Raw genomic sequence first — 24,018 nt, forward strand, 5'->3', positions numbered from 1 at the left:
TAGCCATGATGGTAAAGGCTAGCTTTACTCAAAAGTAGGAAAAGAAATTGTAAAAAATAAACCTATTCTGTTCAGAGCCAGAGAATGGGCTTTTCGGAGAGCATTTTAATGTAATTAATACATTCATTAGCCATTTGCTTATCAGCTAAACTGTAAAATAATTGTTGGCAACAGAGTTTAACTGCAAACACCATTTACTTGGAGGAAACCAGAAACTGATGTAGTAACACATTTATTGATTACTTTGCCAATTAAACATACAAATTTTTACAGTCAACAGCAGTACCATACTTTATGAGAAGCTATGCTTTAAAAAATGGTGTTTACAATACAGATTTCACTATAGCTTTTCAAGCCAAGCTTTTACAGTGCTATTCAAATAACTGCTGTACTTTAACTTTTTCCTTTAAACTTTGACAATAACATAGTAGACAAAGTACCTTTTCCATTGTTATTTTTTTTTAGAATTTAACACAACTTTGAAAAGTTTAAAACGTCCAGAACATTGCCATTAACACTCATACTGATAATGTGATACATTTAATACTTTTTAGCATTAATAGTGTAAAAATATATTGCATATATATATATATATATAAAAATTTGTTTCCCTTTCCTCAAAAACAAAACAAAAAACTAGTACAGGCTAGTAGTATATGATCTCCTTTCAAGTTTCTTTTATTTATTTTAAAGATTGTATAGTAGTAGTTTTAAATTAACAGAAACAAAGGTATGGAAATGGAGAATCAATGTTGTGCTCCCCCCATAACTTCTTGTCATGTTTACAAGGCCTATTAACCCCTTCAGAATGGTGACTCCCTTTTTGCTAATGCCAGTTAGAATTCCAGCAGTGACTGCAGTGGGGATAAAATTTTACCCAGTGTTCTTTACACTGGACAGTGCCTGGACCCTGCTCCAGCAGGGAGATTGGACTAGATGACCTTTCAAGGTTCCTTCCAATCCCTAATTCTGTAATTCTGTGACCCCTTCATCAAGTGGTTAAAAATATTTGCTTAGCATATGTTGACCTATTACAGTTAAGATTAAGAAATTCTATGCTGAAGTTGTCCATTTGTGATAATGAAAAAAGGTTCAGTGATAAATTAGTAAGAAAAAAGTAAACTTGTAAGGTTAAATGATCTTGTAAAGTTTTAATTGTGTTAAAATTTCACAGTATGCTAGTACAGCTGAACATTAATGTTTTCAATGTTGACAGTTATAAATATTGCAGGTAACTATTAGCACACAGCAGCTTCCTGTTTTTTGGGGCCCAAGATGAAAGACAAATCAAAATAAGCAAGAAATAGTAAAATTCACTGAAGGTTTTTATCATGCTGGATAGTGCTCCAAGGAAGACTATGTCAAGATCCACCTTCATATCAACTATTTAACAGTTAGATTTTTTAGTGATCTAGGTAATCAAAGACAAAACAGTTTCTTTCACCTCTCCACTTTATGATCAGGTCCTGACAGCATGCACACCCACATTTGTCCAAATAAAGAATCAAACTGTCTAAAGCAAAAAAAGAAATGTATGTATTTATCTTTGCTAGATAAACAATCTAGCAAAGGAATAAAGCATGATGTGCATAAATAAATGGTTCATGGCTGAAGAAAACCAACTTTGAAGATTCAAAAATTATACTTCTGTATAAATATATTTCTCCTCCAACATTTAAATCTGATGTATAAAACCTTGCAAAGAATAAACATCAATATACTTACGCAACATCAACTATTTATCTGATTTACAGAATATAAAGACAATTACTTTGTATTATAAGCATTATACAGACATCTGTACTGCAATAGTTTGCCAAAGCTGATAATTCTAAGCCCAGCACAAAGACAAATACACTAATTGCATCCGGTAACTTGTTTTTGTTGATGACCTGGCCATTTCATGCAATATAGTGCTAACAAAAGTAGTTTGCCAACAGATTTTTATAGTTTGTACGTTAACTGCCCTTTCACAAAGCCTTTGTAAAGAAGTAGTGTGTATTTAGCATGAATATTACTGATACACGGCATTTTACTGTTGCATTAACGTAACTCAACAGACCACAGGCTGCATTGTTTCATTGCTTTGTTTAAAAATAACATTTGAGCAAATGCAACCATGCAGAAACTCATCTGATGTAAACTGGAGCTTAAAACGATTCACGATTGTTGGGATGCAGATTGTCATTCTTCCTTTATTCTTCTTTGTGTTGATCAACAACAACATAGCTTCTGATTAAAATGTAAAGATGGATGAAGCATATGGGTATATTTTTAAGACTATATTTTTAATTAACTTGGATGTGACTTTATTCAAGTTTGTGACCTGTACTGAAAAATGTGTAAAGTCATAGAAAAATATTGCATGAAGATATTTGAAGGTAAGGGCAAACTACCTTTAGTGAAGGTTATCTTGCAGGCCTCTAAAATTGCTTACAACAAAAAAACACTTTGTTCAAGTGTCAGAAACTTTACTCACAAAAGAGAAGCTTTATAAATATATTTGAAAATTAATTAATTGTATCGTTACCTGCAATGGAATGTGGTAGGTGTTTAATAATTTTCCAGATCAGGTCAGGTTTGCGCATGTGGCACTTCAATGTCAATTTGCAAATGTAAAGTATAGAAGAATCTCAAACCAACAAAACAAAAAATCTCTTCTGTAGTCTCACATGCCTCAAAGTAGTGGACATTTGCACACGCATGATTACAAAGGAGATTTTTTTTTTTTTAAAGTCATTTCAGACAATCAGTATTGTAAATCTCTTTCAAGAATACTCAGCAAATACACCGTGTTGGTTTGTGTTTTTTTTTTTTTTTTCCTTTTGTTTATTATCAGGTTTGCTCTTGCCAAAGTCTACCTACAGTGGGTGATCAATTAGATCAGTTAGTTTGAATGAAACAACTAAATTTAAATGTTTTCTGAGAAATATAAGAAAACAGCTATATCTTAAAACTTGTGAAATCCACCATCTCTATACAGATTTTGAAACAATATAGCTCAGGTAATATACTGAAAAACATTAAATAAATAATACTAAAAAAAAAAAAAAGCATATAACAATTATTTGTATATGGAAAAACAAATTGCTCAGACAGTTAAGATTTGGAGCATCTACCTGCAATATTCTTTAGTCTCCTGAGGCACCATTCTTAGTTGAGACAAAGCACTGTTTTTGAGTTTAATGAGCAAGCAGGAATGCAACTAAAGGTCTCTCACTAGTTTTAGGACTCTGAACACTTAAAAGGAATAGCTCAGTCCTTCATTTCCAGCTTATATCTGGTAGCTAGATGGGCACTTGGGTGCACAAAATTAATAACTTAATGTCTAAATGCTATTTTATGGGCAAAACTCCAAATATAGGAGGTACACATGTATCAAGTTGATGCACTCCAAACTAAGAATTTCACACAAGTTTGAGATTTTGTCATTATGCTTCAGGTATTTCATTTTGTAAAAGTCCACAGGCATTGTAAGACAGTCTCCTGTTCCCTGTTCTTGCCCCCACTATACCATGATTTTGTGCTTACCTGACTAATGAAGAACTGCGTGCATACATTGTAAGTGTCAACTTGCTTCACAAAGTTGGGGCAAAATAAAATACAGGGCCCACACAGGGCATAATTTTAAATTATCTCCTGGGAGCACTCAGAGAAACTGTTGACTCTTTCTTTTCTACTTGCTCACTACGGAGGAACTCTTTTTGCCATTATAAATCCATGCTTGAATCACTGGAGAGTGTTTTCCTCCAGAAATAGGAACAGAATAGACATATGTGTCAAAACATGAAAATTCTAGATCTCTACTTTTGTACTATGGAGGTAGAATGGCAGCATTACCAACTACTGGCCATGCTGAATAGCTCAGGCTGCAGGACTAGAGCTTTGCCTTTTAAGATTTAAGGTTTAAGCCAGCACTTACATGGTTTAATTACTTAGCTGGATTCAAAAATTATGTGCACACACACACACACAAACCAGCACAAGTCCTATGTATTACATTACCAACTACCAACTAACAGACAGAACATAATATTCACAGTACAAAAAATATACACAAAGGTGCAATCATTTTAGCACACACACAAGGCCAACAGTCAGAGTTTAAAGGATATGTACTAGTGCAACACATTACATTTTATCATGAAAGTAAATGGTTTGTTACTTGGTGAGTGCAAACATAATTCTTATGGATGACAAACACATGCCCCCAATATACATGCATTACTGTAAGGTAAGGTTATATTTTGAACAGCTGATAATTATCATACAAGCAGGCACAAAGAAAGTTTATTTTAACTGACATCACTTAAAAAAATAACACAATTACAGTTACTTTAAAGTTTTGGTTTTGGAGAAGGAAACACAAGCACTTTCTCTCTATACCTCCCACTTGCAAATCCATAGTAGTCATTTACCGTTTAGTTCTGGCTTACCAACAAATTCCATCTGCCATGAAAATTATATTAACTCAGCCAACAGAGGAAAAACATGACTGAAATGGTAACCCATGAATTCTATAATTTCAAAAAGTTGCCAGAGGAATTTTTAATTCAGGTAAGGTCAGTAAAATACAGGGGAAATATCACATTTTAATCCAAAGTATCTTTGAAGGAGAGTCTCTATAGTGATGAAAAACACAAAGTGTGACATATGAGTAGGTTGGAAATTTCCCTCTCCTTTCCCTAAAGTAAAAAAGATACTCATGTCATTGGTAAGAAATACGGTGTGTTTTTAAAAATGTAACACACATACACACACATGCAAAAACACAAACAGGCCAGACATTGTCCATTGTCCAATGTTCAGCTTTTCTTTTGGTCTTCCAAATACTTTATTACAACTAGTCACAACTGTTCATATAGGACTGTTGAAAAAGATATATTATTTAATGTCTGTTATTCAGTAACACTATTGTGATAGCTTTGATAGCCACGAAGAGCAGGACAATATTTTTTCCTGAAATTTCCATATAGATATGATTGTTGGAAAACTCTCAACAAGTCACTAAAGCACAGAGAGTAATAAATTTATTAAACAAGCACTGATAATAAACCCCATTTTTCTTCTGCACATTTTGAATTATATATATATATTTAATAAGATTATTCTTCTGCCTTAGGATTTTTGTTTCTTGTCCTCAATCTTGCAAAGGTTCGACAGTCAGACTGGAGATGCAGGTAAGACTGGGTACTGTCATAGTATTTAAGGGTTTAATTTTAAATGAACAGTGAAAAGAACAAATTGGAGTTTGTTCTTATAGGTAATTATTGCTAAAAGCTACATGAACTTTCTGATCACATTTACCTCAACAGTATGTTCACTGAAAGCAAAGGTAATTAGGAATAATAGGTTTTTATAGACAAGAGCATTGCAGATGAGAAATCAGACTGGAAAGTCTGATGGAATGAGTTTAGATGGCCAAAAACCAGAGATGAGTATAAACCTTATTGGGTACACCATGTCCTCACTTCAGGCATGCCATTTATGTAGAGTAGTAGTATACACGATGAGTATATATACTCTACGCCACCTCCCAAGATATCCCTTTCCATCATCTCTGAGTTACAAGCTGTACTTGATTTCCTGAGAACAGCAGGTGAACAAACAACAGAAGTGGTTACACCACTTTGCCTCATTCCCAAACAGGCCTGAACTTTTAGAAATATGGTTAACAAGCTAGTATTTAATTAATTAATTAACATTATGGTTAACAAGCTAATATTTAGGCTTTTAATTTCCCACAGAAATGAGTGAGAAAGTAAGAGCTTAAGTAAGTGGCTGAACCACTGATACAAAACTGTATGTGGTGCTTTTGTTCATAACTTCTATCTTCCATGTCTTCCATATCAAGTGTAGTAAAAGGGAAAAATCCTTCCAAAGTATTACCTTTCCAGCCACAACTTCCATTTTTCACTGTCATATCAGAATGATTTCTTTTCATGCATTTGTATGATTGTGTTTTTAAACTATCCAACTGCAAAGTAGAAGAAGAAACAAAGAATGTTCCTCAAAATAAAATATTGCTATCTAAAGCATCTTTTCAGGCCCTGATCCAAAGTTTACTATGTCACTGAACATTTTATACAACTTTGAATCAGGTCTGTACAAAGTGCTTTAGTTCTGGCACAGGTTTCATACTGTAATGCAAAGTTGGTGTAGTTTCTTCTTCACCATTTCTTGTCAGTGTCAGCCTGGATCTGTCCCCATTCACAATTATTTTGCATGCCTTCTGGCTTATGAGTGTGCTGATCTCTCTCATGCTGTGGACTAGCAACTTAAAACTTAATATGACCTTAAAAACTTCCTAACCAAACATTACTCCATTATACCATTATTCTATTATATCATTACTTGCACTCAGTATTTGCATACTTCAGAAAGCCTTCACTTGGTAACTTTAGGTTAGGCATCACCTAGTATGCCAGACAAGACCACTAGCTAGCAACAAATGGCAAGATTAACAAAGTGTTGGAAGGGCTCTACAATAGACTGAACTTTCATTCATCTTTTCATTAGACTGGACTTTCATTTTACCTTTCATTCAGGCAGGGTCCAGATCTTTTCAGCTACCAGTGAGCTATCAGACAAGTCTTAAAGTCAATGGGAAGAACAGGGACATTAATTTTGCCTTTAACTTAGCTAAGGATTTGTCAAGGGAGGCTTAGCCATTTTGTTTATAAAGAGAATAAAATAAAATAAAATAAAATAAAATAAAATAAAATAAAATAAAATAAAATAAAATAAAATAAAATAAAATAAAATAAAATAAAATAAAATAAAATAAAATAAAATAATAAAACAAAACAAAATGAAAAATACTAACCTTCAGGTGCACAGGCACCAGTGATATATCATAAAGAAGAGGGTTCTCTGCAGTTAGCCAGTTTACTGCCATGCTGGAATAATTTAGCCATTGCTTGTATCACAGTATGCTACTTGCTGCCTCAGTGTGACAGGTCACCAATGCAAGAAAGGATTGTATAATCCTTCATTCCCTGTAAATTTGTCTTCAAGAACAAAGAGTAAATCTTGGAAAGACTCACACAAAGGTGAAGGCTTCTCAACCTGAGCATCCCTGGATATATCAAAAGTCTTCCCAGATAACCAGAGCTAATCACAGCAAAAAGATACTTAAAACCTGACAAGAACATGTACTAAGTTTTAGTAAACTTCTCTCCCTCCTCAAAATAAAAACCAATACAAGTTATAAACAAACAAATAAAAATCTTCAAATCCATGATGAACTCCTTGCCTTTATGTGTTATTGTTGTGGTTTCAGGCTGATGTATGGGCTTAAAGGGTCATTTGAGGCAAAGTTACAAGAAAGGCCATTCAGTGTCAGAAAAGGAAAACACAAAATGTGAAAGGACTGAAAACCAGCTCTCTGTTTTTGGACATGGGCCAAATACAGACTGTTAGCCCGCATGGCATGTGACAGACCATGAAGCTCACTGAATTTTATGTACTCTGAGTGGGATGCTGATGCTGATAATGCTCGGAAGAAAACAGTGAAGTTATTAACCTTTATCCACAGACAAACATTAAAATGAGTGCTTGAGCTTTTTTAAAAAGAAAGCAAAGCAAAGCAGTTAGGAGCTGCATTTAAACACTCAAAAAATTGTCTTTCATAATTTTATAGGACCAGAGTAATACATTAGAGTACTTCTTCAGCTCTTGTGGAAAAGTGGACCAGCCTTTTCTCTCCCTTTTAACCAGTGCATGTATGTGTGTATGTATACATATATATATTACAAAAAAAAATAAAATAAAATAAAAATAAAAATAAAGATAAAAATAAAAATAAAAAAGAGTGACTTTTATTCTTATTAACCTGTTTGGGCAATCTGGGCCACAGGCAGGTCACATTCAGCTGCCTGTACCTTAAACATGTGGAATTGGTTCTTCTATAGCAACAGAAAGCCATTCCCATCAATAAAATTACTCCCAAATAAGGCGGCACAACTAAACAGAGAATCAAGTCCTTTGGCTTCAAACAAAACTAACAGAACATGTAGCACAAGTATAATAGTATATTCTTCTGTGCAAGTTGCAATTAGTTACATGAATATTAATATTAAATGTCCTTAATAAAGGGGGTCATAACCTTCCTTACATATGTTATAGCTTAAATGGGATATGTGCATAATAACATTCACTTATTAGCGCTGATTTGCAAGGTTTAGTCAAAATCAATATTTTAAAGCATTATTATTTTAATGCCCCCTTCATTTCAAATGTGAGGGAGTACAAACTTGAAAATGGACTACAAAAAGCTTTAGTAGACTTTCTTAGTAACGTCTTGTTCCTCACCTCTCAGGTTAGTAAATTAGCTTCATACAAATCAGCTAGGCATACCATGCTACACAGTACACACAATAACAAAGCAAAAAGTATAGACAGGAGGAAAGTAAGGGGTTGGTATTCTCCACCTTTTTCTGCTGACATAAATATGTTAGAACTTGTATTGTCCCAGAGTAGATCTTTTTTCTTAATTTAATTTTTCATAAATGTTGTGTGAAATTTACATGGTAGCACCCTGTATATTACAACTAATTATTCCGCAGTAATACACTGCTGAATCTTTTAAGGAAAGTTCCAGATTGCACATAAGACATTTTTGAAAAAGCCCACAAACAGTAGTCAAATCAATCTGCATAAATAATGGGATATTTTTCAGAAATGCTGCTATGAAAGAGCCTCTTTTCAGGAGGTTTTCTTCTACATCCTCAGGACATTTAGGAATGTTTGAAATTTTTTGCTCAAATTGACGAAGAGTAATATAACAGCTCTTGACTTTTTTTGTCTAAAGCGCTGAACATAATGATGTCTTTTTTTTTAACTGATACAGTTATTTTTGCCAATGTGTGCATGAGGAATGTAATGAAGTGGCATTGTGCTGCAAGTAGCTCATCAGATGTTGAAATCAGTTCCAGTTCCTGAAAACTTCTTGACAACATAGCCTCAGCATTCACAACAACTGAAACATAGGATTCATCTATGTCATTCTTAAAAATATATTCTCTTTCCCCCTCTCTTTCTCCATCTGTGTTGTAAACCCTCAGTCTTACTTGCTTCCTTGTACTTTATGATCATATGTGCCTGCATGCTTATAGCCAGATACATATCCTGAAGCATCCACCAGATCTTCTCGGCCAGCTCTGCCTTTTCCTTTCCCACTGGGATCAAACCTCTCTTTGTGAGAACCCGTGAATTTTGATGTATCTGTAAGGCGTGATACAGTTGGAGATGAAATGGCTTTCTATTGGAAGAAAGAAAAGACACACAAAAACACACATCAGAAATGTTACTTTCAGTACAGGCATTGTACATGGTACTGATGCTAATGATGGATACTATGTAAATATCTACTCACTTTCAGCAAAAGGAAAAATTTGTTCTTTGCCATTACATAGAATTACAATAATAATATAGCCAAGAATAAAAAAGTGCAACTTATATCAAAAGTTTTTCAAGAGACTTTCAATATGAGATACTTTTGATTAACAATCAAGTTTTAAACACCAAAGACAGGAATTGCCATGTTCAAAACCTGTTAGCTCAACATCCAAACATAAAAGCCCAGCTCCACCAATGTAACCAATTACTCCAATTCCTCCACCAGCAAACCAATACAAGTAGAATTCCTTGGTACGAGAGACTAAAATTTATTCTAAACACTAGAATTAAGATAGAAGTAAAAAACTATAAGAATTGAAAGTTACTTTCAGTGTTACCAAATTAGTCATCTATGGCTTTGTGCAAAAACTTTCTCCTAAATTATTTCCACTGAGTCATATAAGGCTACTTAAAGTTTTACGATCATTGAGAAAATGTCACTATGCAAATGGAATGAAAACAGTATGTCACAGAACAATACAGGAACATGCCAACCTGCATGATTGGAGTGAGAAAAATTAAGTTCACATTTGAAAATCAGGAGAAAAAGGGCACTAAAAGAAAAAAATAAAACAAGATATTTGTGTCCTAGTGGAAATGATGATGACATGAACGAATATTGATGCACTTTGGGTGTCATTATGCATGCTACCATATGTTAGGGTGTATTTTAGAGACAAAAATGACTTCCCTGTAGTGAAGTAAAAAAGTTTCCCAAAGCATCTTCCATCAAAAACTTCATTCCATCTCTACCCATCTTTGGATTAAACAAGCACTTATTAATGACACCTAACAAACAGGCTTTCAGAGTTACACGAAGCTCTTCTACACAACAGTGTAGCTTGAATATCTTTTCATGCTATACTTGGAAAACATACTCGAATCTGTACCAAAAGAATGGGAATGAATGCTGTAACTGAGGCCCGTCCACCATGGAAGCCACATCCTCCACAGTACTTCTTTTTGAAATCAGACATCTTTTCTCAACTCCTGGTAAGTTACTGATTCTCTGATGGGAGAGCTGCAAAAGGCAGTGCTGGCTATTCAAGAAACAGTATTGCTCTTCAAAATAACCAGTAACTCAGCAGTAACTCAGTAACAGTACTTCTGCATAGAAGAGAATCAGAGCACTGGGAGTGGTTAATGCTGCTGAAAATGCTCAAATGAGGACTGTTAGGTAAGATGCAAATATTACTCCTTACTCAAACAGGATACATTTTTTGCAATGGTCTACCAGGCTACAGTAACTGTCAACTGTAATCATCCTTCTTTAATTCTTCATTGAAACTGAATGGCTTTATTTGCTCCCTCAAGCACGCCCTTATAGTATTTAATGCCATTTCTCCCTAGAAAAGTTTGCCACATAGATTTGTTTATGTAGCCAAGATGTTCTGGGAGATTTCAGACACAGTACCAATTAGTAATCTTTGCAAGGTTTTTTTCATTGTTGTTTTTGTTCTTGTTGTTTGGTTGGTTGGTTTTAATTATTTGCTGGTAACATCCTGAATATTTGTAACCAGAGACTAAACTGTCAACAGAGAAAAGGGCAACACAATTTAACACAGTAGCTGGGAGCTCCTTCTTCTGTGCCACCTAGGTGTTCATTACCAATTTCACAGGGGGGGAAAAAAAGGGAAAAAAAAAAAAAGTGGGAAGGGAAAGAGCTGACTACCCCTCATCAGCAGGAAAAATGCAAGAAGAAATACTGTGAACTGCACAAAGAGCTAAATCAGGACAATTCCCATCTAAAAGCAAGTAAGCACTCCACCTTCTTTTTAACAGTGCATCACAGACAAATTTTCTCTCTTGCCATACAGTAATTCTGCTTCCAATCTCCAAGTGCTTGACTGCTTACTATCTGCGGTAAGTTATACCTACTACTTATCTACCTACTATAGACTGAGCTATACCTGCCTACTTATATTTTTCTAGAGGCAGCAAACCACTTGGAGCAACTTTCTTCTTTCCTTGTTGTGAACTCACAGAAGCCTCAATTTTTCTTCTCTGTCTGGAAATATAGCTAACCAAAAAGTGTGCATATCACAGAAGATCCACATGAACTTGGCTTTTTACCCCCCCCCCCCTTTTTTTTTAAACCTATCATTATGAGAAAAGTTTTACTTTGCAAAAGAGACTTAAATATAATGAATGTATAAACTGGTTGGGAACACCACATGAATCAGCCAATGGTATTTTCCAAAATACCAAAACTTCTGCCCTCCAAGGCTGGCTGTTCTCCCATTTACTCAGTTGTTTTCATTAACACAAGCCAGAAGCATAAAAGGGAAGATTACTGACAATGGACCTGTTCATTCACCAAACCTGTATTTTTACTGGTATTTTCCTGGAACATTGTTCTCTCCTTAATAAATTAATATGTATGGATATATAAAAATAACAGTACATAACTAATCACATGATATATTGCTTCTTAACTATGGGCCTCAAACCCAAAGATGTGGTTACCTGACCTCCAGGTTGGTGGAAACATCTTAGAGGAGTCAGAAAAGATATGCATGCCCTGCCCCCCCACCCCTTCAACTGAATCTCTGCTCACACTAAAACCCCACTGAGAAGATCAGAACAGGCCACAGTCTCAGAAAAAGCTAGAGGAAGTAAAAAGGAATTGTTTTTATACCAGTAGATTTACTGATTTGAAACGATCATGTACAAACTTGCTACTTTTTACCCCTTTGTGTCAGTGTCTATAGAGAAGAGCTTCTAAGATAGTAAGGAGCTTGGAACATGTGGCATACGCAGTGAGAAGCTGAGAGAAGAGGATTTGTTGAGCCCCAGAGTGTGCATGGGGGGGAGGAGGTTCTAGAAGAAAACAGAGCCAGTTTGCAAGTGCATACTGGGGAGAAAAAGATGTTTCTTGATGTGTGTGTGTGTGCGCGCTGTTTTAATTCATGGGAAAGCATGCATATGTGTTAAAAACAAATAAATGCTGGAAGTCAGGAACACAGATCAAACATGAACAAAAAATTTGGATTTCACTCGTGCTGCTTCTGCTTAGCACACAAAAAGAAAAGAAAGTGGTAACTAACTCCAATAGAGCCAGACAGTAGTAACACCATTTTAATAAAGTCAGGGTGAGAACTTTTGAAGGAATAATCCCCAGTTAACACCAGTTGGGTGTTCTAATACCACAAGTCTTAACTCTATACAGATCACCCCCAACTTCCCACTGATTAGTATTCCCACTAGAACTTAACCAAAATTCATTAAGGAAGGTACCTTGTTTGTGACATCACCTCCAGGAACAATTTCAAGTTAAACAGTACCTGCTTGGCCCAGATCTAGCAACCTCAAAGTAAGATTGTATAGTGCCCAACTTAAGGAGCAAATCATATGTTGCATACTCAGCATTTACACATGACCTTTTTTCCTCCCCTGTAATATTAGCTCTAGCTCCAGCTCCCAACGATTTCAAGACTCCAAGCGTCCACAAACTGTGGGATCTAGTAGCCTGATTACCATGACAACGTCAAAAACTATGTGCCAGCACTTCTCTGAGAAAGAGCTCTACAGTCGTATTGGGGATGAAGATGAAACAGCACAGACTCTCATTGTTTTTGTTTGTTTTTGTTCCAAGATGGGCTTTTGGTGAATCCTCCTCCCCAGTCTCTAATGAGACTTGTTCCAGTTCAGTTGCAAAATAGTTCCCTTAAAGCTCAAGATAAGCACAAGACTGGGGTCTTCTAAGTCAGCCCATTGCTTAGAAAATAATATTAACTAACCTAAAAAAAAAAAAAAGAGAGAGAGAAAAGAAAAAAAAAAGTTGAAGGACGATGACAAATTACATTGAATTCTGCATGCTTCACAAGAATCACATTCTCCTTTGACCTAAGCAAACAACGTCTTATTTCCTTTAGGAGCTTTAGGCACATAGGCAGATTAAATATGTACTAATTGCAACAGTAACAGTATATTCGTCTGCTTTAAGAGATGGAGAACTTCTAGCTAATGTCCTTATTTTATGAGCCAAACGTGCACACATACCTTGTTTCCATAAAATTTGCTCTCTAACTTCAGAACAGCTGTTAATTTCTATCATCTATGCAGGAACGTGAAATAATGTACCTATTTTCTGCTGCCACAGTCTATTGCGGCATTATACACATTGTACCACCACATTGTTACATACAATTTTCTTTAGCAGCAGTTTTTCAGGGATGTTCACATTAGATACAAGTGCAATAAGCAGTCCATTGATAATAACAATAAATCAATAATCACATGCAGCCTATTGACACTGATGACCACTGCCAGAAATTCTACTGTACAGTTTCAGTAGTGACATCAATGCAAAGATTTTCCCTTTTCTAAATAGGGAAGTTACTCATGTTTATCTACAGAACAATTAATGCTTTAGACAACAAGTGATCTCACAGAAAACAACAACAAAATAGAGAGCCAAGATACCTGCTCAGAGTCAGGCCTATTCTGTGCCCACAAGGTAATCACTATCAGATTTCTTACAGCACAGCCCAGTGCTCGATTTATTCATATTCATAAATTCACACAACGATTCAAGTTGGAAGGAACATTTGCATATGAGCCTGTATCCAGTGCAAACCCTCACTCACAGCAAAGCTCTAATGATACTTTTGCTCAGATACTTCTCCAGTCAACTCCTGAACACTTCCAAAGATGCAGATTCCATCACCTCTCTGGGCAACTTATTCCAGTATTTCGGTACACACAGGGTAAAAACAACCACCACAAATGTATTTGGTTTATGTAGCAAGGTTTTGGTAGTTCAGGGCTGCAGGGGTGGCCTCTGTGAGGGCATTTACAAACGACCCTTTTTTTCTCCCCTGTAATATTAGCTATTTTCTACAATATTAGCTATTAGCTATTTTTCCACAATATTTTCACCAAGCCACTTTCAATAATTTGCCATCAGTCCTGGCTAACCAGAGAGGTCCCAGTTGACTGGAGGTTAGTGAATGTGACACCACTCTACAAGAAGAGTAGAAAGGAGGATTTAGGGAACCATGGGCTTGTCAGTCTGACCTCAGTACCAGGGAAGCTTATCGATCAGCTTGAACGTCATCACGCAATACATACAGGAAAATCAATTAATCAGATGCAGCCAGCATGGATTTACGATGGGTTAGTTCTTCCTGACTAACTTCACCTCCTTCTATGACAAGATGACTCAGTTAGTAAATGAGGGAAAGACTGTAAATGTTGTCTACCTGTATTGCAGTAAAACATTTGACACTGTTTCTCACAGTATTCTACTGGAGAAACTCGCTGCTCATGGCTTGAACAGGTGTCCAGATCACTTACTGAAAAACTGGCAGGATGACTGGATTTGAAGTATCATAGTGGATGGAGTTGCTTATTGAGAATAAAGGTATGTCCACGTTAAGAGAAGGTTCAGCATTGAAGAAACTTCCAGGGTGAGATGTGGCATATATGCAAGGAATCTGTTCCATGTTAGTCCCCTTGGCAACATAGCCTGCAACCTTAGACGACACCAGGGGAGCTTGGTGAGCTGACTCTTAGAGAAATAGCATGGAGCGTTGGGATGGAGTGGAGACACCATGGCCAGACTCTGCGATATCACCGCAGAGGGAGGTAACTGGTAACTACAGAACTGATAGACTTCACAGCCAGCCCTGGATCAAACCAATAAATAAATAATGTCCTCTGAGTGAACTTTGCTCGTTATAATCTCATTATAACACCAAAACACACCTCCATCCCAAGGGCCACCCATCTCCAAAGTGCAACCACTCCTCACTGAGTATGCACTCTGAATTTCTCTGAGCTTATACCTTTAAAGCAAATAAAAGAAAATTTTATACCAATCATAACAAAGATACATATATGTATGACTAGTCACTCAAGCTCCATCTAAAAATAAGAAAATAGTATAAAAACGGCTCAAGAGACAAAAAATGTTAGGGAAGACACCATTGCTGACAAGTCAGGAGGACATCACTGACTTCTGGGATCAGCTGACAGACTGAGCCTCTCTGTCCCCCCCATAGGGAGAACTATTGAGTGAGATTTGAACTCTTGGTTATACTGAGTGCTTCCCCAGAAAACCTAACATTCTCTATAGAGTTGTTTCATAAATTAACTTATATGTAGTTAGTTGTATTAGTCATATTCTTGGTATTTGCACACGCTTTTCAGACTGTATTTATCACCAGCAGTCTAAAAGAACCTGTATTGCTGTTGCTTCAAAACGCTACACCAGTCATTAATCTACTAGACTGAAGGTATATTGCACTATTTGTGCATTTGTGATTTTGGTAATTCAGTATATTGAATGTTACCAGACTCTAGTGCTGAATTGGGCATCACCCAGAATCTAAGCCCAGCTGCCTTCAGCCCCTCTGATATCTGAGGACAAGCTGGCACGCAAGGTGTTTAGATCCTGCCAAACTTCTTTAGCCTTTAATGCAACAGTGTCCAAGAAGGCCAATGGCATCCTGACCTCCATCAGAAATAGTGTGGCCAATTATACTAGCGAAGCAATTGTTCCTTTCTATGTGGCACTGGTGTGACCACACCTAGAGTACTGAGTTCAGTTTTGGGCCCCTCCCTACAGGGTTACTAAGTTGCTCAAGAGTGTGCAGAGAAGAGCAATGAAATTGGTGAAGGGACTAGAAAACATGATGTCATTGCTGTCTACTACTCCTTAAAAGGAGGTTGCTGCGAGGATGGTTTGGTCCCTTCTCTCAAGTGACAGGTGATAGGACATGAGCAAATGGTCTCAAGTTGTGCCAGGGGAGGTTTAAATAAATAGGGAGAATTTCTTCATGGAGAGGGTGGTCAAGCATTGGAATGGGTTGCTCAGGTAAGGACTGGAGGTATTTGTGGACATGGACACACCTGGACATGCAGACATGGCACTAAGGGACATGGTTTAGTTATAGGATTCACTAGATCAGTTTGACAGCTGGACTTGAAGGTCTTTTTCAACCTAAAAGATTCCATGAGTTTATATTCCCACTCTATTACTCTCCCTGTGCTGCAGTCACATTCATATACATTTGCAGCACCTACACAATACTTCCGTGCAGCTGCAAAGCTCTCAACACCCTGCCTTTCACACATATGGAGACTTTCCCCATTAGCAGCTGTTGATCAGTTCAGTACCTGTGTGCTGAAATACCAAAAATATATAGGAATCAGAAGCGAGGCCTAAAAGAATATGCATAATTCCAAGGGAGAAACCCTGGACAGATGGACAGGACAAAAAGAAAGGCTCATCATTTTAAGTCTGTAATAAAACTACCACTTCTTTCAAATGAAAGCACAAGAGTCAGTAGAATGAAATCTTGTACAAATCTATCAAACTATACAACTCAAAAGAGATTTATCCACTTGAATTTTCCACTGTTCATTTGTACAAGACCAATTTCTGGAAAGATTAGTTTTCTGGAAATTAGATTTTCATTCACAGCTCTACAGAGTAAACTCAGGGAGACCGCAAACTTTAAGCAGAGGAACTAAATTGACAAGAGTATTTAAGTTCATGCTGAATGCTCCAGTAACTACTGAACTACATGGTAAAAACTTGTCCGAGCTGCCCATTTGAAAAGGACGACCAAACCTAAATACACTAGGCATTATAACTTCTTTTTCATATATAAACTTTAATAATACCCTGCCAACATTAAAAAAACAAACAAAACAACACAAAATCAATAACCAAACCAAGAACAAAACAAACATTATAGTTCTGACAGACTTGGAAAAAACAGAAACCAAAGATCAGACTACTTGATAATTATTTCCAGATTTCTTGTATTCACATAGTAGATTTTAAGATTTCTTTACTTCAGTCTTTGTGGTATTTCACACATCACCTTAGAACTGTTTGATGAAGTTCTAAATTCACTATTTTTTGTTTGAGTATACTGCTCTTAAGAAACATTTCTGTATTTCAGTCACACACTATCTTGTTCATTTTTTCTGACCACCCTGCTAGGTGGTACTACAATTCCCAAGAGAAGCAATGACACTGCCACCCAAGCATACACAGTAGTGCAATATTCAGGTGTTGCATAATCTTTCATTTAGCACCGTTGTTGCCTCCAGCCCCGGAAGCATACTACTTGGATTTGTGGATTGTAGAAGGAAGCAGATGAATATAACAACACTGGGATAGAACAAAAGACAGCTAGAACAATCCATCCTTTAAATCAACCAGTAACATACCGTTACTCCAGATATAACTGGGGCTTTTCCTTCAATTAGTTTATATATTTCTTGAACTGCTTCTTCATCACTCTTGTCTTTAAATCGTTTCTTGGAGAGTTCCTGAAGAGCTTCTTTAAACTGGTCAAAAGTAATAGTTCTAGAAGACTTTCCCCTGTCAAAACACACAGAAATTGAAAGAAATTGCAAGAGAGCACAACAAGCATTCCAAGAATAGCAGAAAGTTTTTAGTTTGCCACAGTGAACAACAGAAAACCATAACAGGAAAGAAAGCCATTCACCCGATGAAAACATTTCCCAGCCCATTAAAACATCAATTTCTTAAGAAACTTTCCTGGATGAAGGTTAAGAAATAAAGAGGAACTAGTGGAAACTGTCCTGCTATCAAAACATCTTCAGGTCTGTGCAAGATATAGTCTCACGTGGTTGATCACCCATAAAGCCTGCATCCATAAAACACAGGAGTAGAAGAGCCTTGGTGTTTTGTTATTTTTTATTCCTCTTCGAATAACTGGTTATGACATGCTATTCATAGGTCACTTTTCAAGTATTCACAAGTAAATTAATAATAATGCTGTTATATAAAGCAAGCTATTAAAGCACTAAAAAAAACTTGGAAAAAAAAATCCTCTATCAGACTGACAGTTCAGAAATTTAGAGCTGAAGACTTCTTGTTGTTGTCACTAATGAGAAGCCTATGTTCCCACACACAGGGGGAACAAGTGGGAATATAAAGTATTTACTTATGTTTACTTCGAGTGGTAAAGATTTTGCTAACACACCTTTTCTTTAAAGTGTTGTTGATCTTTAGAACAGGAATTTACACACTAAAATGTGGGCATAAGTTTAAAACTAAAATTCAATAGAAAACTTTCCAAAAAGATGCTCTGACATTAAACATAGTACTAATTAGGGTTGCACCAGAGTAATAGAAGATGGTTTTGATTGTTTCCATTAGGAAAACCTCAAACTAAAAACAAATAAATAAATTAATAAATTAATAAAATAAACAAACATTTGAGCCCTGTTGTTTGCTGAGAAGCATGCTACTACATTAGTTCTGTTTGCAGCCTAAGCATTTCTTCTTATTTAAATAGTGTCTCTAGCAAATCAGAAAAAAAAAAAAAAAAAGACCAGTCCTTTTGACAGTGACAGTTGTTTACAGAGGAAAAAAAATTATAGATCCAAGCACAGAGACATTAAGACAACAGAGACTTCTGACTAGAAAAAAAAAGTTACACATAGAAATTGAATTTGACTTCAGGTACCTCAGAAAGCCACTGATAAGTGTAAGTTATCTGTCTTTGATCTCATCTTAGACATGTTCAGAAGTCAAATCACACTCAAATTTTAAAGTGCCTCCACTAACAAAAGGAGGATGCAAGATCTCTCTGTTTTAGGCACCAACAGTTAGGAAGTGAATCCTATGTCAATTGACTAAATGTGAAATGAAGTTGCATCTTAATGTTTTAAAACAAGTAGAAATTGGTTATTCACAACAAAATGTCAACACAAACACAACCCTCTACATACCAGTTCATTACTAGCATACTCTGTCTCCACCACGGTCCAACATGAAGGAAATCCTTACATCCATCGCTCTCCCAATTTTAACCAAAAATAAACCTTTTATTTTGACCAAATTTTGCGGTCTGTGACTACTTGTCACTTTTAGGTGAAGCATATGTGGGAGTTTGTTATGGAATTAGCTAGTAGAAAAACACGGTGACAATGGAAGTGAAGAATATAATCCAACTTTTCATTAAACAGAAAAACACATCACACATACTGCAATTAACTACTTGGAAGTTGTCCAGGACTCTCATTAGTAGGATTAACATCCCTCTTCTGATAAAACATGTCCAAGGATTTTTAACTAGCTCAAGAGGTCAAGACTGCATTTTGATTTGCCTCTCATTTAAAAAAACATTGCACTGACAATCATCATAAAGATTCAGCCCAAGACCACAATAAGGCCCTTGTTCAGTATAGACTCACAGTCAAATCTAACATACAGACCTTTCAAATGGGTTTTTCTGAAGCATAGTGGTTACCTGGTAGTCTCCAATCAGGACTGCTACAGTTTAACTTGGATCATCATTCAGGACCACAATGGGAAAAGCCTTACCAATTCCAGCAGAAACTTTTGTAGTTAACAATGACTCCTTACCAAAAGCATTATATGCAAGTGTACTGTTTTTATTGTTGTCACTGTTGTCATGTTTGTTTTTCTGTCCCTCCCTCACACCACCAGCTCTTTTATTAACCCATTTAAAACATTTGGGTTTGCGTTTACACTTATAAGATAGAATATAGACATTTATTTTTGGATGAGGAGTTCTACAGGCAGCTGACAGAAGCTGCAAAAACATCAGCGCTTGTTCTCGTGGGGGGCCTTCAACTTCCCAGACATATCCTGGAAGCACAACACAGCCCAGAGAAAGCAGTCTAGGAGGTTTCTGGAGAGTGTGGAAGATAGTTTCCTGACGTAGCTGGTTAGTGAGCCTACCAGGGGAGGTGCCCCGCTAGACCTTCTCTTCACAAACAGAGAAGGACTGGTGGGAGATGTGGTGGTTGGGATCTGTCTTGGGCAGAGTGACCACAAAATGGTAGAGTTCTCTATTTTTGGCGAAGCCAGGAAGGGGACCAGTAAAACTGCTGTATTGAACTTCCGGAGGGCTGACTTTGAGCTGTTCAGGACACTGGTTGGTAGAGTCCCTTGGGAGGCAGTTTGGAAGGGCAGAGGAGTCCGGGAAGGCTGGGACTCTAGGTGCATGAAGCACCTAGATGATAACTTCTTGGTGCAGGTGCTAACGGAGCCAACTAGGAAAGGTGCCCTCCTAGACCTGTTGCTAGAAAACAGAGAGGGTCTGGTGGGAGATGTGGTGATTGGTGGCCGCCTCGGTCATAGTGACCATGAAGTGGTTGAGTTCAAAATTTACGGTGACAGAAGGAAAAGTGCCACTAAAACCTCATCCCTAGATATGGGGAAGGCGGACTTCAGGCTGCTCGGGGAACTAGTCAGCAAGGTCCCCTGGGAAGCTGCTCTTGAAGGCCTTGATGTCCACCAGTGCTGGTCATTCTTTAAGCGATGCCTCCTAGAAGCACAAGATCAGGCAATTCCTAAATATCGCAAGTCAGGCAGGCGCGGCAGGAGGCCGGCGTGGCTGACCAGGAACATTCTTATGGAGATTAGGCGGAAACAGAGAGTGTTTCGCTACTGGAAGGAGGGCCAGGTGACATGGAAAGAATACAGGGATGCTGTTCGTGTCTGTAGGAAGAAAATTCGTGTGGCTAAAGCACACCTAGAGTTGAAGCTGGCTGTGTCTGTGAGAGAAAATAAAAAGGGTTTTTTTAGATATGTGAATGGAAAAAGGAGAACCAAAGAATGCATAGGGCCACTCCTTGATAGGGAAGGTCTCCTCACAGACGATGACATAGGCAAAGCAGAGACGCTTAACGCCTTCTTTGCCTCTGTCTTCAATGCCAATGATGGGCTTCGGGACCCAGGGTGCCCTGAGCTGGAGGACCGGGACGGTGGGGATGACAAACTCCCAACCGACCCTGAACGTGTGCGGGATCTGCTACTCCACCTGGATCCCTACAAGTCCATGGGTCCAGATGGGATTCATCCCCGGGTGCTGAAGGAGCTGGCGGACGTCATCGCGGAACCTCTCTCAATTATTTTTCAATGATCCTGGGAGTCTGGAGAGGTCCCGGTAGACTGGAAGCTGGCAAATGTTGTGCCGATTTTCAAGAAGGGTCAGAAAGAAGACCCTAGCAATTACAGGCCTGTCAGTCTCACGTCAGTGCCTGGTAAAATCATGGAGAAGATGGTTCTCGAACTTATTGAGGCGCACCTGGGGGACAAAGCAGTCATTGGTCCCAGCCAGCATGGGTTTGTGAAGGGTAGGTCCTGCCTAACTAACCTGATTTCCTTTTATGATAAGATCACCTGTATGGTGGACCAAGGGAAACCAGCTGATGTGATTTTTTTGGACTTCAGCAAGGCTTTTGACACGGTTTCCCATAGGATCCTACTGGACAAAATGTCCACCATACAGCTAAATAAAAACATCATACGATGGGTGAGCAATTGGCTAACGGGCAGGGCCCAAAGGGTTATGGTAAATGGGGCTGCGTCAGGCTGGCGGGCGGTCACCAGTGGGGTCCCTCAAGGCTCCATTTTAGGGCCGGTACTTTTCAATATTTTTATAAACGATCTGGATGTAGGAATAGAAGGTATTTTGAGCAAGTTTGCAGATGACACCAAACTTGGAGGAGTTGTGGACTCTGTTGAGGGTGGAAAGGCCTTACAGAGGGATCTGGATAGGTTGGAGAGCTGGGCGATCGCCAACCGCATGAAGTTCAATAAGAGCAAGTGCCGGGTCCTGCACCTGGGACGGGGAAACCCTGGCTGCACATACAGACTGGGCGATGAGACGCTGGAGAGCAGCCTAGAAGAGAGGGATCTGGGGGTCGTGGTAGACAGCAAGTTGAATATGAGCCGGCAGTGTGCCCTGGCAGCCAGGAGGGCCAACCGTGTCCTGGGGTGCATCAAGCACGGCATCGCTAGTAGGTCGAGGGAGGTGATTGTCCCGCTCTACTCTGCGCTGGTGCGGCCTCACCTCGAGTACTGTGTGCAGTTCTGGGCACCACAGTATAAAAAGGACATGAAACTGTTGGAGAGTGTCCAGAGGAGGGCTACGAAGATGGTGAAAGGCCTGGAGGGGAAGACGTACGAGGAACGGCTGAGGGCACTGGGCCTGTTCAGCCTGGAGAAGAGGAGGCTAAGGGGAGACCTCATCGCAGTCTACAACTTCCTCGTAAGGGGGTGTCGAGAGGCAGGAGACCTTTTCTCCATTAACACCAGCGACAGGACCCGCGGGAACGCGGTTAAGCTGAGGCAGGGGAAGTTTAGGCTTGACATCAGGAGGGGGTTCTTCACAGAGAGAGTGGTTGCACACTGGAACAGGCTCCCCAGGGAAGTGGTCACTGCACCGAGCCTGTCTGAATTTAAGAAGAGATTGGACTGTGCACTTAGTCACATGGTCTGAACTTGGGTAGACCTGTGCGGTGTCAAGAGTTGGACTTGATGATCCTTAAGGGTCCCTTCCAACTCAGGATATTCTATGATTCTATGATTCTATGACTCTTCAAGAAGGAAATCTTAATGGCACAGGAGCGGTCTGTCCCCATGTGCCCAAAGACAAGCCAGCGTGGAAGAAGACCGGCCTGGCTGAACAGAGAATTGAGCTTGAGCTTAGGAGAAAAAAAGAGGGTTTATGATCTTTGGAAAAGAGGGTGGGCCACTCAGGAGGACTATAAGGATGTTGTGATGCTGTGCAGAGACAAAATTAGAAAGGCCAAAGCTCATCTGGAGCTCTCTATAGGTACATTAAGGGAGGCTGTAGTGATGTGGGAATTGGTCTATTCTCCCATGTGCCTGGTGATAGGACAAAGGGGAATGGGCTGAAGTTGGGCCAGGGGTGTATTAGGTTGGATATTAGGAAGAACTTCTTTGCTGAAAGGGTTGTGAGGCATTGGAATAGGCTGCCAAGGGAAGTGGTTGAGTCACCATCCCTGGAGGTCTTTAAAAGACGTTTAGATGTTGAACTTCGGTATATGGTTTAGTGGAGGACTTGTTAGTGTTAGGTCAGAGGCTGGACTTGATGATCTTGAGGTCTCTTCCAACCTAGACAATTCTGTGATTCTGTGATTATCTTTCCCACCTCCGCCCTCCCCACATGAGACATGGCTATTCCTGCCTCTCACATTTGTTCTTTTCCTTGTCACAACAATGTGGGGAAAGGGGATGAGTTTTTCTCCCTCCAATTTAAGGTATAAACACAAATTTGATACATATGTAAGCAATGCTGTATTGCTGGTAGACACAAGAGAAAAAGAAATGTGCACCATGGCAGCTATTCTTCACCAGCAAAAATGGTAATTAGAGTAAAACTAAAAGTACGATTGCCATTACATGATTTTTTGAGCTATATCCCGCATAAAAGTACCTGAAATTAAACAGGAATGGGGGTGGGAGGAATGGAAAACAGTAACAATAGAGGGAATGCGGAAAAAGAAGGCTTTTATTAAGACACATGTCATAAGGGTGGCTACCTCAATGAAAAGAGAAAAATATGTATGAGAAGCATTAATAATATATTTTAAAGCCCCATGCTTTGTTATAACTTTTATGGTTAAGAAACCTTTAGGAACTATATGGCCTTACATTTGTTTTAAGCCATGTTTATCACAACAAACATAATTACTCAAATGCATCATCCTCAGTGGAAGAAACTGAAGTGGTACACATGAAATTTTGCTTCTATCTATCTCTACCTTTGGGAACAGATTGATGATACTCAGAAAAATATTTGGAAGCTTCCCATCACTTCTCCTTCCTTGATGGGTCACTTCACATGTGAC

At 38.3% G+C, this 24,018-nt stretch overlaps 2 protein-coding genes across 8 annotated transcripts in view; one reads left to right on the top strand and one right to left on the bottom strand.

The window, feature by feature from the left end:
- Window positions 1-13,161, top strand: part of LOC137850525 (programmed cell death 6-interacting protein-like) — a 32,088-nt gene extending 18,927 nt beyond the window's left edge. For 2 of the 5 annotated variants that reach the window (XM_068670650.1, XM_068670653.1), the window contains exons 3-4: window positions 5,123-5,180; window positions 12,805-13,161. In XM_068670650.1, the coding sequence (XP_068526751.1) occupies window positions 5,123-5,180; window positions 12,805-12,872 (126 nt within the window). In that variant the 3' untranslated portion in view covers window positions 12,873-13,161. Of the gene's footprint in view, window positions 1-5,122; window positions 6,820-7,642; window positions 7,791-12,804 lie in introns of those variants that run through there. The other 3 variants (XM_068670651.1, XM_068670652.1, XR_011092574.1) reach the window with 2 other exon arrangements.
- The window catches only part of TPPP (tubulin polymerization promoting protein), an 89,429-nt gene that overhangs the window by 18,235 nt on the left and 47,176 nt on the right, over window positions 1-24,018 (bottom strand). For 2 of the 3 annotated variants that reach the window (XM_068670655.1, XM_068670654.1), the window contains 2 exons: window positions 17,587-17,740; window positions 217-9,262 (listed from right to left, as the gene is read on the bottom strand). In XM_068670655.1, coding sequence (XP_068526756.1) covers window positions 9,068-9,262; window positions 17,587-17,740 — 349 coding nt within the window. In that variant the 3' untranslated portion in view covers window positions 217-9,067. Of the gene's footprint in view, window positions 1-216; window positions 9,263-17,586; window positions 17,741-24,018 lie in introns of those variants that run through there. The other variant, XR_011092575.1, reaches the window with a different exon arrangement.

The sequence above is a fragment of the Anas acuta genome, chromosome 2 (genome assembly GCF_963932015.1).
Source record: "Anas acuta chromosome 2, bAnaAcu1.1, whole genome shotgun sequence".
NCBI classification, from domain to species: Eukaryota; Metazoa; Chordata; class Aves; order Anseriformes; family Anatidae; genus Anas; species Anas acuta.